Raw genomic sequence first — 14,629 nt, 5'->3', positions numbered from 1 at the left:
AACTTACTTTCAGGCATCTCGACAGGTGATTTCCGCTCCCTGCTCTCTCGTGCTGCAGAATAACAAGAGAAGCACAAAAACACATCATCACCAAAAGGAAATAACAGAAACAGCAATACAGCAAGACATAATTTGCTAAGCGTGGTACCTTGCTCAGGATGCTGGAATCTGAAGACATGAGACTTCCCCAATATCACTCGAGAGCCTGTTTTCAGTTGAATCGAGTCGACAATCTCTCGCCCGTTGACATATACAAGGGCCCCCTGGCATGGGTACAGAGTGACTGCGCCTGCAGAATTGCATGTAATAAAAAGACATCACTTATTTTGTTTGTCAAAGAATGTCCTTGACCAAGTAGACAAGTCACACATTCGGTGTAAATGCTATGTGAATGTTGAAAAATTTAGGTATGCATAACAGGTTTTCATGAAAGACGCGACCAGAAGCGCAGTAACAAAATGAAGGAAAACACTACTATATTCATTACTCGTTTATATATTGCTTGCTTGTTAATCTTACCCATCCTACAATTCTGTCAGGAAAAAAAAAACAATAGGAGTATTTTAGAAAACAAATGAAATCACTTAAAACGATAAGTAATGGGTTGGTTTATTATGGTTTCCAGTGACTTCCTGAACAGTTCCAAGCATCTGTTTGACTCAGAATGAGCTACCAAAAAGTAATGACAAAGAGAGAAGGCAAAAATATGACACACAGCTCAACTGCAGTCAAGCACACCTTTGACAAGGCAATTAAAGGAACACCACTGTACCTTCGTGATTTTCAAACCAGCAATGCTCATTCAGAATCTGTGAGCCACTCAGTTTGATGTCCTGGGCAACATTTGCATCCGGTCTTCCCACTCTGATAAAAACAGCAAAGTGACCACAGTAACCATATGTGACATACAGCAATATATCCCACATTAAAATCTCCTACTATTAGAGAAGCACACATTCGTGAAGCACTGCAATCAAATGAATTGAAAAGCTACAATATCAGAGCTATAGTAGTTATAAACTATGTGCATTTATCTGTGATATTATGTGAACTGCTTGAGATTATACACATATTCAGACATCACTTGCAGTAAGTGAATTGACAAAAACTTTTACAGAACACTTTGCAAATATAACACTTCGCTCACCTTGTTACGCCATCCTTAATGTAATACAGGAGGCATTCAGACATCAGTGGATCCTCATTAAGGTTCACTAAGTGAGGAGTCTGTGAAAAAATAACATGGGGTATAGTAGTTGCATTATCAATCTTAATAATAGATAACAAAAGCTTGGCAGGCTTATGGTGTGAACAGTGACAGAATGAGTGATGGCACAAGTGTAAAGGAAACTGAAGTTTGCATTTCTCATGTTTACAGATAAATAAAATATGCCTATATACAAACAAAACCAAACGCATCATATTAGATACTTTAAACGCTGCACCTCACAAATTGCTGATTAATAAACATGAATTCTTATCTCGTCCAAGTAATATTGTTACACTCTGCATGCAATCAGTCACATAACCCAAGATAAAATGTCAGTAGCAGGCAAATCTTACCTTCTTAGGCGAAAACACGCCTACAGTGTCACCATCTTCCCGCAGGGCTACACCCATCTCAGCTAGAACCGCCTCCCTATCATACAGAAAAAAAAGGGAAAAAAATACTCCACATTTAATAAAAAAACCTTCTGCAGGATGAGCTTGACTTCACATGCGTCGTGCGCTGTGAATGACATGAGGAGGCTATTTGACAAAGATGAAAGACAAAATTTATCATTATGTTAGAACACCCCTGAAACAGAGTTTTTGTTGGATGCTTTAACATATGCACTCTACTCACGGCATCCATGCAGGCGGGCCCACAAGTACACTTTCAAAGTGGCTCTGTGGCAGAAAGGAGCTGCATAATCGTTTTTTCTTTTTTCGAACTGGAAACCCGCAATCCTGATTCACCCCTTTCACAATGCTTATAAACCAGACAGTGATGCGGATGGGCAAAGTAAGGGCTGACCTTTGCAGCCGGATGGCCTCCGTCTTTTTCAGCTTTTCCTCCCAGGTCTCATTGAGCTCAGCAATGAGCTTCTCGGACTCTTGGAGCTGCTCTATTGCATTCTCCGAGGCCGCAGAGACAGACAGGTGCGGTTTCCGCTTGCCAGTCTCCACATTCATGTTGTCATCAGCTGCCAAGCCAGAGCAGACAAAACATGGTTAAGCGCGCAAATACTAACCTTCTGCATTGCCTCTGCTATATTCTTACAAAGCAAAGCACAAATTAAGCATTTGCTTACAAAGCAAATGGTAGAAACAATGCATAGTTGCATTAATATAACCAAATTCACACCAGACTACTGCATACACCATAACTGGCATAATCTATCTAAAACCAGCACTGATGAATAGTATGTAGTCACTGCCCTGAGTGGCATGACATCATAGTATTGGAACTGTGCAATGACACATAAAATAACATTTAGGCTAAACCATTAAAGGTAATCAGTTAAAACTGCAAAAAAACCTCAAATAAGTAAAAATCAATGTATAAGTAAGTTCACCATCAACGTCGATTCCTTCAGCCAGGAGCAGGTTTTTGAGACGAGCAATCTCATCCTTGAGCTCCCTGATAAGTCGAGCGTTGGCATCCTCATTGATGACGGCCTTGCATACAATCTGCTTCGCTCTGTCAGCATACCTGTGCATTAGCGGAATAAAGAAGGTCGTTAGGCAAAAAGCTAGTTCGTTCCTAGCAGAGTACGACTTAAAAGACAACTCAGACATTCACGCAAGGCCGAATCCAAAACAGAAATTATCATGTTTATTTGCATGCAAGAGCAACAATCACATAAGGCTGCACCTTGTAGCTTCCTTAGAATTAAATGTTAGCTACAAGAACACGAGTCACCAGCAGCTGAGGGGTTAAAAAAAAAAAAGCACCCATCAGAAGAAATCAAGAGTATATAGTATAACAACAGTTATTCTATAAACAGATTTTATCCTATAAAACAAACTAGCTAAGATGCTAATGCGGTAGCCTGATAACTTCAAGGTGATGTCAAAGAAGCAGTACCAATTAGGCCCCAGTCATATTAGCCAAGGCAAAAAGCCGCTAGTCAACAAGACCAACACATGACGAACTTCTCGGGGCTGCAATTAAGGGTGCGGCATTGCTTTATACTCACCTCAGTGTGCTCAATGTCTCCTCATAGTTTATATCAGCTGGGCTGATAGCAGCAATCATGGCTGTTTTGGAGTTGCCGCCTGGAACATGGAAATTCCCACATGCTCAAGCCACCTTCAATTGTTCAAATGAAGGGCATTCTGTAGAGTACACTCCCTTGGTTACATACCTAAATTCTCTCTTAGGAGCCAGGTCAAAACAGAATCCCGGTAGGGGATGAAGTCACCTTTCCGTTTCTTCTTGGTCGCCTATGAAATGAAAGGAGGGCATTTAGTGAGGCAGTGACGGGTGACTACTTCCGAGGCATAAAAATTTCAGTGTCTGGCCAAGAGCATGAAAAATGCACTTCTTTTTCTTTTCTTTAGATCTCACATCTTCAGCAAATATTGTACATGCGGGAACAAAAATTTGCAAAATAAAGCAGAAAGTGGAAGACATATAACAATGACATGGATTTACTTACCGCCTAGTTCACACGAGATGCATGAGAAAAAGAAAAATGTGCAAATATTAAAGCTTGCTTGGAATATACAAAGGTGTTCTGGGCAAGTCAGACAAACTCAGGAAAGAAAGTGTTGAGGATACAGCATCCACTAGTCACAGTGTAAGGGAAGTTTAAAGCCTTCCTATACAAGATGATGTTGTACATATAAAAGAAGGGCTCATCTATGCAAATACTAAAGCTGTAGCAGGATTCAGTGCAGTGCCTTTATGGTAAGCTACATTATAACTACACAGAACAGCTAATATTAACAAATCAAAAACCATATTTCTTCACCCAGGCTTGTAGACACTCTACATAACTGAGGCGACATTACCACTTTTGGCTATTCCAAACATTCTGACATCCTTACGATTCTTGAATTAAAAGTACACGAAAGGTTTGTACATAAATGCTTGAATACCTTTTTGCCTATAAAAGTCACATACAACAGGCTAGAGAAATTGAAGACAGGCAAAGGAAGGTCTGAACTGATGACATGGGGAAGTCTCTCAGCAGATCTTTCAACATCAAAGGTCATTTCAATAGACTCATGGTTATGCAGTTTCTAATATGACAGCTCTATCAACAAGAGCATAAACATATAGAACATAGGGTACAGCCGCAAGTCAAACGGGTATGCGAGTGACATGCAGTGAAGCAAGAAGAAATGATAAAAAAGTGGGTCAGAAGTCCACTGCAATTTTACTTGGTTTTCATTGTACCTTTATATTATGCATTCTTCAAATAAAGTGTTACTACTCAAGCAAGAACTTGCTCGCTCATCATTTACCATATCTAAGCAACCCTGTAGCTTTGACCAGAGAAATTTTGGGGAAAAAAAAAGAAAAAGTGCCGATAGCCTAAAGTGCGTAGAATCAAAGGTAAAACACCAAGCCATGAGGTTTTTCTCAAATTTGCACCATCATAAAAATTATCCGTGAAAGCATGCATGCAAGCTTTGATGTGAACAATAAGATTAAAAACTATACAAAGCATTTACGAGAAAAGAAGGAAGTTCACTAGCCCTGCTAAACGATCCAAATTACCGCGGTGTGACTAAACAATCAAAAGCTACAAACTATGCACATATCACTTGCGGATATTCAAACACCAAGAACAAAATATTCAACTAGTTTCTAGTGACACAGCCACAAAAGACAGTGGAAAAGAATGGAGAGCCTAGCATACCACTTCAGCGAGTGCCGAGATAACCTTGCCCAGAGTGGTAAGTGATTTGTTGATGTTGGCTCCTTCTTTCAGACGAGTGCCCTGGGCTCCCGTGGAATCAGCACGCTCGCTGCCTGCTAGATCTACCAAGCTGATCTTGCTCACCTGTGGAAAAGCAGGATAAGAAAGGCTGCATTACTATCTGGATTAACCGGATCTGTTGTTTAAGTACCAACTGTTACGCTGCTTTCTGGAGACACATATAAGCATTTCTCGCTGCTGAACTATACTGACCAGGTTTCTTCCATATTTGACATGAGGCTGACATTTGGCAGTGCACAGAAGGTTTGAGTGACAAGACGTCTCACCACTATTTTATCTTTCAAGGTTCTACTTCTTCTGTTACCACTGCCAAAGACAGCAGCATACTTTAATTTATTGTGAAATTTGGGCATAAGCAATCCAGCCAGGAGAAGCATTTATTCCCACCTCTAAATGTATAATGCAGGGCAACAGGGAATTGAACTCGTCATGGATGCCATTCTCTAGATCAGCAGGTTCAACAATGCTGTCATCGCACCCCTAGCCTAGGTTTCTTGTGGTCAGTGATAACAATGTACTAGAGTAAACAAAGCACTAATTGGTGCCAAGACCCAGTCATCAATACTGAACTAGTTCACAGTCGAGCATTTTCACAATCAGATCCCAGCACTGATCAGCTCAGAATGCATCCTTTTCTTTTTGGCTAATAAATCTGAGAAATTCAACACAAAAGCAAAGAATTCATTGCCCAAGGCTAAGTCATGAAATAGGAAACATGTCAAGAATGCATCTTGTTCTCACAGCACAAAAAAAAAAGACAAAGCAAAGAAGACAAAAGGAATCTGTGTACCACCTAAAATCACTGTTCGCTAGGTCCAGAAGATATTTTCTTCAGCTCAGAGAAGGTTTCACACAAGAGACTGTAGAAACCATTAAGTGCTATGCTTCAGCATAATAAACTTGAAATGTTGATGTTACGCTTGGTGCTAGACTTCCCCACTTACACGTTCTGTGGCAAGTCCCGTGTCCTTGTCAGTTTTCCTTTGAGTGAAGATGATGGTGAAAACCGCATGCGAGCGGCTGCTTGTCTCATTCATGTTCGTGGCTGCAACAGTCCTGCATTTGATTTTAAAACCGTACATCTCATCAGTAAAGTGCTGTTAATCACATCATACACAGGCAAAAGTGCAGAAAAAAATATGTGTTTTGATCTTGCTCCTTGTTGATCACGAAGAAAACTTCCAATTAGTGTTACCCACAGTAATTTTCTCTGCTAGAGGGCTAAACTAGAGGGCTAAAGTCTACTACATGATGAAATGAACACTGATGAAGCAAAGAAGAAAAACAGCATAAATTCTAGACAAAACAAAAAGAAAATAAATTCAGACATGAAAACCCTGTATGAGTGTTGCCACTGAAGTAGGATATACAATCTCATATTTTCACGTAAGCAGTTGCTCACCCTAATGCATCGAAAACTGTGTGAGTACCTGGCCTTGTTGCCTTCATCCATGAGAGAATGAATGTCCTGGTAGGTGGTGACAGCCAACTTGGACAGGTCTTCCACGTAGGGGCCGAGCAGTGGGTGTTCGCGCACTCGCAGATTGTTTTTAGTTTTTGGGTTCAATAGGTCACGCACCCGCTCACAGTATATTTCCATATAGCTCACCTGTGGGTCACAAAGAGGGTATGACAAAAAATGTGTAGACTGCACGGTGACCTTTCGCAATTTTTCAAAGCTGCACCTAACCAAATTTAGCACTGCCACACAGCTCTAAGCTTTTACTGGATAAACCATCTGCTCATTGGAGAGCAACAAATGCACTCAATGAACACTACTTTTTCATGCATAAAAACAATGATTATGTTAGGTTTGTTTTCAGCACCCAGGATGAAAATTACACAGAAGATATTAAAACAACTCAAGGCATAAAAATCCTGTACTTGTTTTGCTGAGCACAAGAGCTACAATCCCTTTTGAACTGAGCCTAAATTATCATAGTGCATTATATTCACAAGTAACAAGAAGTACCACGAATCTTGAAATTAATCCGTACCCATACGATGCAAGAAACAGCTGTGGCACTAGCATCATAAATATGTGCACCAGAGTGTAGTCTGACCCTGTCCTTTAAGTTAAGCAAAAGACATATGCAACTCATACTTGCTTAAGTAGCATGACTTAGATACTTAGAAGTTGTAATTCTTGATTATTTGAAATTATGAAGACTACAGGCCTCATCTCAGTTCACGCGACATAATCAGTGCCTGCCAGTATAGGCTAATATGTTGCAACAAAACATTCAGAAAAAAAAAGCCGTTTACATTAAAAGAACCAGCCAGGTTTGAAGGAATTTAAATTTTTTTGGCATAATGGAAAGCTTGGGGTCCAAATAGTCTCATCACAAATAATATAGAAGATTTTTTAAATGAGAAGACATATTTGCTTTTTAGTGCGTTGATGACAGAAACAGTGATCAGTGAGCATGATGACATTATGGCAACTGTGTAGTGCCCAGCATAAAAAAACAGAAAATGTAGCCCAATCCTCAGAAAGGGTTCTTTCATTCAATGATGCAAATTGTGATGCCTTCAGAATGATTGCATTACTGCTATGCCAATTTATTATAGCTTGAACTCTTTTTCAAGCATGCATGCACACATAAACAATGATGCACATTTTGGCCTTCAGAATGATTGCATTAGTTCTATGCAAATTTATTATTGCTTGAACTCTTTGTCAAGCATGCATGCACAAATAAACAATGATGCACACTTTTATACTAGGTTGTCAACTGCTGCTTTCTCATCCAGCTTGAAAATGCGAAGGCAGACACATTTCTTAATAAATTTTTTTACATCACAAAACCCACAGTAGAGGGCTAAGTACTACGAAAATATAATAAGCCCTATTTAAAGAAACACAAGATGCCTTTACAAAAGCACTGTTGCACACACTGATATCTGATTTTATGGTAGGGTACACATTCAAGCTCAATTTAACCAGAGTGCTACTTTATATAGTTCTACATAATTTTCTATGCTGAAAAAGAATTTCTTGTTTAACCAGCGATGTCACACTTTCGTCTATGAACCTAAGGCAACATCATTTAATTTTTATCATAGTCTCATATCGTGTTGTCAGTTGTCACTCAACTACAAACAACGTCATAACCGTACAAGCCAGTACGAATACCTGTACAACCTATACAGTCAGTGTCATAACTCAAAACCAATACTTTTTGGTATATTAAAGCATTTCATCTTTTAACGTTTTAAGCATTTTTAACAACCTCAAGGTTAAATTTTTTGTTGGAGTAAGAACGTCTTGGTGAAAAAAAGAATGAAACTTCACATACAGCATGAAATAAAATGACTAAATAAATATGTGTGCTTGCTGAATAACTTGGAAGCCCTTATTCTAAGCAGACAGATTTCTATCAACTGAATTCCACAGTTTCAAAGAAATCAAACCAACGACTCAGAAGACTTTTAAAAAGAACAGAGATCAACAAAATAAGTCGAAGGAACACAAAGGAGATGACCTCCTTTTAAGAAGCTGCGCAACAGACCAGATGCCAGGCTGCAAATGACACTTCCGCAATGGGCACTCAGCCAAGATGCTACTTGGGCAACTTTCCAGAACGATAGCTGAGACGCTAGCAGGCAAACTGTCGATTTGCCTACCACACCAATTGCCTAAGCCTTTGTATTCTAGATATTGTCCTGATTTCAACAATTTGACCTTCTATTTTGTCCTTTCTCTTTGATTTTGCCAAGGTGAAATTAGACACAGAACACTCCCATGATATTAATGGTCTTTTCCTGTGAAAAGTAATGCTCTATTTATCTCTAATTATGAAAATAGGAAAAAGTTGTACTGCTCTGGATGTTTTTCAGCATTTCCTTTTTTTACACCAGTACTAAAATAAAATGGCTTATAACCGTTGCTTCCTCTAAACAACAACATTAAAAGAATAGCATGGTGTGTAGCTTCCCTAAAAACACTGCCCATCAAGATTTAGCACAGATACAACCAATAAAATGCCTCTATGCACGTTCGAGTGATTAGAAGATATTATATATCAACTTTTATATCACTTATGGCCCACCTGTTAGTGTAACCAAAACTGAATATACAAATCTCTCTGACAATTCCGTGCTTCCATTTCAGTACTGATTGACATACAGAGCACTTATCATGATTGTAAGCCCACAGCATTTTTTCTTTCCTTTTCTAGAGGGCGTAACTCTCGACCAGATAATTGACACAAAACTTGTCCAGCCGACTTGACTCATTTCACATACCACATCACACTAAAATCCACAGCTGCCTTTGTAAACACAAGCTAGCTAAAGCTATCTGATTGCCCAACACCTCTTTTGCATAGCACATCATCACAACCTGCGAGTCGCACATCACCCTAAACTACATCAGAATATAAACCCTCAAAATGTGCCTCTCGCAAGCAACAATATGCATTTCAACTGAAATCACTGAAGACATCAACCAGACTAAGTTAATTCGCCATCAAAAGAATTCAGCAGTGAAACTGATCAGCAGAATATATTTTTTCTTTTATTACTGCTTGTGTAGTTTACAAAAGGCATACACGTTAAACATTACCAATTAGTATTTCAGCTCATGACAAATAAAAGCACCATTATCCGTGCAATTTTGCTTTATTACTAGGCAAGAGCATTATTCATTAATTCTTTTCTTAAAATACCGTGAGAAAAGATCACTCCAACACCACTGCAGCTCAAGAGTGGAAGAGTCGCTAATTTGTAAAGAGCTCGAAAGGCATGGCACCTGCACCCATTATAGCAACCATATTTGAACCCATGCTCTTACCTCAACGGAGTAGAGCATGTCCTCAGAGACGTCCTCCTTGATTTTGCGAAAGAGATCTTTGCAGATGTGGGGGATGATGCCTTCCTGCCCTTCTTCCTGGCGCCCCATCATGGTGTAGCTCTTCCCCGCACCCGTCTGCCCGTAGGCAAAGATGCATACGTTGTACCTGCCCGTGCAAAATATGTATGTTGAAGTTCTGTTGTTTGATTTCAGGGGCGTAGAGATGAGACACCTTGACATGCAATTCCCATTTAAAGTTTCATGCCCTCATATGCTGATGTCATTTCGGATTTAGAAACGCAGTCGAATAAGAAAATAGAACTGCACGGAGACACGCCTATGTCAGGAAGAGATGACATACAAAACGGCACAAGAATAACAGCAGAAAAACCATCCACGCTCCGTGTCTTAGCAATATACTCAAAGGCTGTTTATAAAACCATAACACATTAGCGCTTTAATGCTTTGTGAAAATATGAAAGCACGAAAGTACGCACAAAATTAAAATGCTGATTAAATTAAAATTAGTCTCACAAACAAAGAAATGTATGAATAGAACAGTGAGCAAGTGTTACAACAGCCTTGTTAAAAGCTGGCTGTGCCCACTCAGTGTTTTGTAAAATAATGCCAAATGCAAAGTTTTGTGATGCCAAATTTCACAGAATGCTCACCATATGTGCCCCTAAAGCTAACAGGACATATTCTTACCCTTCGAAGGCATGCAGGAGCATTTCTTCTCCAATGTCATCATAGACCTGGTCCTGGGAAGCGAAGTGAATGTCCGTGGGCTGAAAAATGAAAGCAAGAAAAAAAACCCACATCAGAAAGGAAAAAAAGAAAGATTTAATTTCTTGCACAAACCATGCAACTGCCAAGCATACATGCTGTGCTGTGCTGTGAGGTATACTGTCACGCAGGTGCATCATTTCATCTTTTTTCAGAATCTTCAGCAATATATTTTATAAAGAATAAATGATGTCTGAATTAGCGCTATGCACTGCAAGTGCAAGAAGAAGTAGAAGAGGTAATTGACAGTGCAAAATAATGCTTACACAGTCACACTGAATTTCCCATGTGGCTGTGTGGTTTTACCAAAATATTTATCTGGCTATGAGAAGCTTAAGCAAGCACAGGCAGAATGAAGCTGCATGGGCTTACGTTGCATTTGTAAGCTTGGTGCAAGCTTTAATATTTTTATATTTTAGTTTACATAACATAGGCTCAAGTAAATGAAATTCTGCACACTTTTGGTTGCATTTGCCAGTATATATGGTTCAGCAGAATAGGGCGCATTGTGCAGAGAAAAGCAGCTAGCATACTCACATCGTGGGACCAATACGAATAGTCATAGTTGAAGCTTTTTGCGGCCTCTTTGCAATTAGGTGGTGCCTTGGGGTTTGTGATTACTGCAAGACATAAGCACACATAATTACACATAATGACAGATAAGTTAAAACCATCTTTTCACATGCAGCAGCTTCCATATGGCAGCACACCAATAAACGATGCTAGCTCACTGACCACTGCGATGTAAATAACTATAATTAAGTCAACACAAATGGAGTGTTACGAGCACTAAACCAATCAAGTTGTCAAAGCATTCTCTGGAAGATGGTACTGTAACAACAGAATTACAGCTGCTTCAGTTTAGATATTAATAATGTACTATAATTTTATGCCAATACCTAAAGCAGCATAAAAAACCCTGTACAACAGTGTACATTGTTGAGCAGGTCAGTCATTCATCGTTAAGCCTGTCTTTGTGTTCTTCGCAGGCCCTTGCTAAGATAACACTGTTGCACAGGACCTAAAACAGTAAGCTAATTGTGGTCTTTAAAACTAGAAAAAATTAGCCTGGCACTGGTTTTGACTGAATATGGCCTGATATTTTTGTACTGATCACCTGGACCAGGCAGTGTGAGGCAAGTGTAAGGGGACCCCAAACTATAGACTGACTACCCCCCAAACCACTCTCAATGATCATACGACTGCTTAGCACTAACAGCAGCGTACCTGTTGTGTTCCCAGTCATGGATATGACGCATTTGCAGTCTCTGCTCGTCTCGCGGTTGTTGAAGGGCCGCACCCTCACTGCTACCTTCACAGACGACATGGCCACCTCCTCTCAAGGGCAGCAAGACTGAGGAGGTGGAGAACCGGGACCTAGGAGCTCTGCCTGCGAACACAAAGTGAGGAACAAAGACAATGTTACACTACTAAATAGCTTAATGAAAAATTTTCCACAAATAAAGTGTATATAGTGCAGTATGCACAAGTCAGTCCAATATGAAAGGGAACATGTTGTGAGCAACCAACCAATGGCTACACTCTTTAAGTATGAGTGAGAAGCACATTTTCTTCTGAATAGTTTTCTTCTGGATGAATAATGCCTGCGAGACATTTTCAATTTCACTGCAAAAATAAAAGTCAAATTCATTCTTGTGTGCCAACTGACTGTTCCTTATGCCGCAGCGACCTGTACAGCAGTAAAAGACAGACCTGTGGCTTTAGTCACTGCTCAGACATGTAATTGTTGTGTGAAGAAAAAAGCCTTGCTTTGAAGGTGCAATCTGCTTCTCAAGCACAAATTGGTTTCAAGACAAAGAACTATCTCGTATGATGCATTAGCATCACAGCAAGTGGCTGGTTAATATTTAGGGGCTGGACTTTAGTTTTCACCTCTGAAAGTTAGAGTGACTCTATTCGGTGTTCTTTTCAGAAATTAGGTGAATATAATTTTGTATGTACAAATTTTCCTGTTTTTTTTTTTTCCAGTGAAACATATGATGCCCCTGTGCAGTCAAGAGTGATGCAGAGTTTATCTTGTTTTTTTTTTAAACCAGCAGCTCATGTAGCAATATTTGCCACATAAATGATTAAGAGCTGTCTCTGCAGAAGGAAGTTGTACAGTTGTAACAAAAAGTAAAAATGCTGAAGTTAAATAAAATGGCCGTAAAGCAAAACTGTGCGTAGAAGTTTAGTTCTTAAAACTTAGCTATCGTATTCTGGTCGCACCCTGCACTAAATGAGAGGACCATGCACCATATGGTCCACATGCTCAGGCAGTGACAACTGCTGTTTAACTATCGAAGAAGCCAGAACCTGACATTTATATGTCAGGTTCTGGCTCTGTGCCGCTTATACATGGTTTTGCGTTGACAGTTGCTTGTTACAGTTCCAAAAGTTGCCAGTGTCCTTACATGCAACAGAAAAATCACTTAACCTAGCAATGGCCCTTAGCCAGGGATAAGTTTCTGCAGCTGGCGCTATGCTAGCCGACAGCGCTTAGCTAGGCGGTGGAGCCTTCCGATTTGTAATGGCGTGTCTGAGTTCATGGAAGAATACCTCATATTTCATAATGATGTTACTGATTTCCGAAGATATCTTTGTCCCACTGCATTCCTGGTTCCAGCACTTTTTAATTTTCTGCTTTGACTCATTTTAACTGATACTGCCAATAACGGTGATAGCCAGTTAGTTGTGGCATGCATGCCAAAAATACTGAACTTTTTCAGTTAAAATTAAAAAAATGAATTCGGCACACTTATACCGGCGTTTTCCAGTTTAAACCGAAATGTCCAAACCATATTTATAATAAGTTGGCACATCTTTTTACACCACCATTGTCTAGCCTAATAAAGCAGCTCTACATATCTACTTGAGCTAGACAAAGGATATTTATATGAATAAGGTTTATTCACTCACTCATTGCAAATATTTCGCCAGAAAAATTAGCCAGCAGATGTCAACAAATGAGGTTTGCAATCATTTTTGGAGTGGAGTATAAAATCACTGACTATATAGGAATCCCTGTCCTACTGTTCAACACTACACACCTGAGACGTTCACCTTTTCAAGCAGTTGTGAGCCACTAAAGAAAGATTTTAGCAACATATTATTCATTAAGAAAAACCATTCCACATACCCCATATAAATCACCCACTGCATATCTAGAACATTATAAGCAAAACTGCATGAGGAACATTTAGGCCTTGCAGCCTTGTGAATTTTCAGAAAAAAATAGTCTCAACACAATGTGCCACGAAATAAATGATTTTAATATTGGCCACAATGAGTGAAGGGCTTCATTTTCTTGTGCAACGAACTCCGTGACAGGTGTGGTTCATTCAGCAAGTCACCAGGTATGACCAATATATTGTTGCAAACAAAATTACTTAAAGTGTTGCCTTTTTTTATTCTGTCAAAGTTAAATGCCGCTTCTATATTACTTTTTGCCACTCTCTAAATTGTCTTGACAAGCTAATAAATATAAGGTAACTAGGGAAACCACCAAAGTAAAACAGGAAAAAGTAGAATAACAGTAAAATGACATTTTGTACTTGTCAAAAATCCTTCACCTGAAAGTTTCATAAGAACAAAGCATTGAGTAATTGTCTAAACCAGCATACTTTCTTAAGTAAGTCCTCTGCCAAGACCAACAAATGATGAGCCAAATTAAAGCAGTGGTTCTAATATTCCATCTACACTGAGAGCTAAGCATGAATTTTGAACAGCGCATACTGCTGTCGTCATTCAATACCATCGCAACAGCACCACCCATTTCATATCCACTGGAAATAAGAAGCCAGAAAGAGTAGCACCTTGGAGGTTGCTCAATGCCCTCATTCTGTTATTAATCCACATGTTACTGTTGGCTGCAGTGAACATGTATTATTGTCAAAAGTTTCATGGCATGGCTAGCATACACATATGGCACAATCATATAGCTGATAGCATTCGATATAAAACACGTGCAATATAATAAATTTTTCTCTGCTCACTGTTGCTATTGCAACTCGAAGACGCATAATTGCTGATCTATGCTCTCGCCCAAGCGCCAACTTTTAAGTTCTTAATGTCAACGACTATACTTATTTTTTTAGAGCTTAAAAAGTCTCAT

At 39.4% G+C, this 14,629-nt stretch overlaps 1 protein-coding gene across 11 annotated transcripts in view; it reads right to left on the bottom strand.

The window, feature by feature from the left end:
• unc-104 (kinesin family member unc-104) overlaps nt 1-14,629 on the bottom strand; it is a 182,824-nt gene that overhangs the window by 31,928 nt on the left and 136,267 nt on the right. For all 11 annotated transcript variants that reach the window (XM_077653716.1, XM_077653707.1, XM_077653706.1 and 8 more), the window contains exons 2-17: nt 11,743-11,905; nt 11,053-11,135; nt 10,438-10,517; nt 9,730-9,895; nt 6,365-6,543; nt 5,879-5,990; nt 4,854-4,997; nt 3,351-3,429; nt 3,183-3,261; nt 2,559-2,695; nt 2,018-2,186; nt 1,564-1,639; nt 1,148-1,227; nt 773-864; nt 149-289; nt 8-52 (exon numbers count right to left, since the gene is read on the bottom strand). In XM_077653716.1, coding sequence (XP_077509842.1) covers nt 8-52; nt 149-289; nt 773-864; nt 1,148-1,227; nt 1,564-1,639; nt 2,018-2,186; nt 2,559-2,695; nt 3,183-3,261; nt 3,351-3,429; nt 4,854-4,997; nt 5,879-5,990; nt 6,365-6,543; nt 9,730-9,895; nt 10,438-10,517; nt 11,053-11,135; nt 11,743-11,842 — 1,762 coding nt within the window. In that variant the 5' untranslated portion in view covers nt 11,843-11,905. The remainder of the gene's footprint in view (nt 1-7; nt 53-148; nt 290-772; nt 865-1,147; nt 1,228-1,563; nt 1,640-2,017; nt 2,187-2,558; nt 2,696-3,182; nt 3,262-3,350; nt 3,430-4,853; nt 4,998-5,878; nt 5,991-6,364; nt 6,544-9,729; nt 9,896-10,437; nt 10,518-11,052; nt 11,136-11,742; nt 11,906-14,629) is intronic.

Source organism: Amblyomma americanum, chromosome 2 (genome assembly GCF_052857255.1).
Source record: "Amblyomma americanum isolate KBUSLIRL-KWMA chromosome 2, ASM5285725v1, whole genome shotgun sequence".
NCBI lineage: Eukaryota > Metazoa > Arthropoda > Arachnida > Ixodida > Ixodidae > Amblyomma > Amblyomma americanum.
The sequence above is the reverse complement of the archived record's forward strand: the minus strand, read 5'-3'. Positions and strand labels throughout refer to the sequence as shown.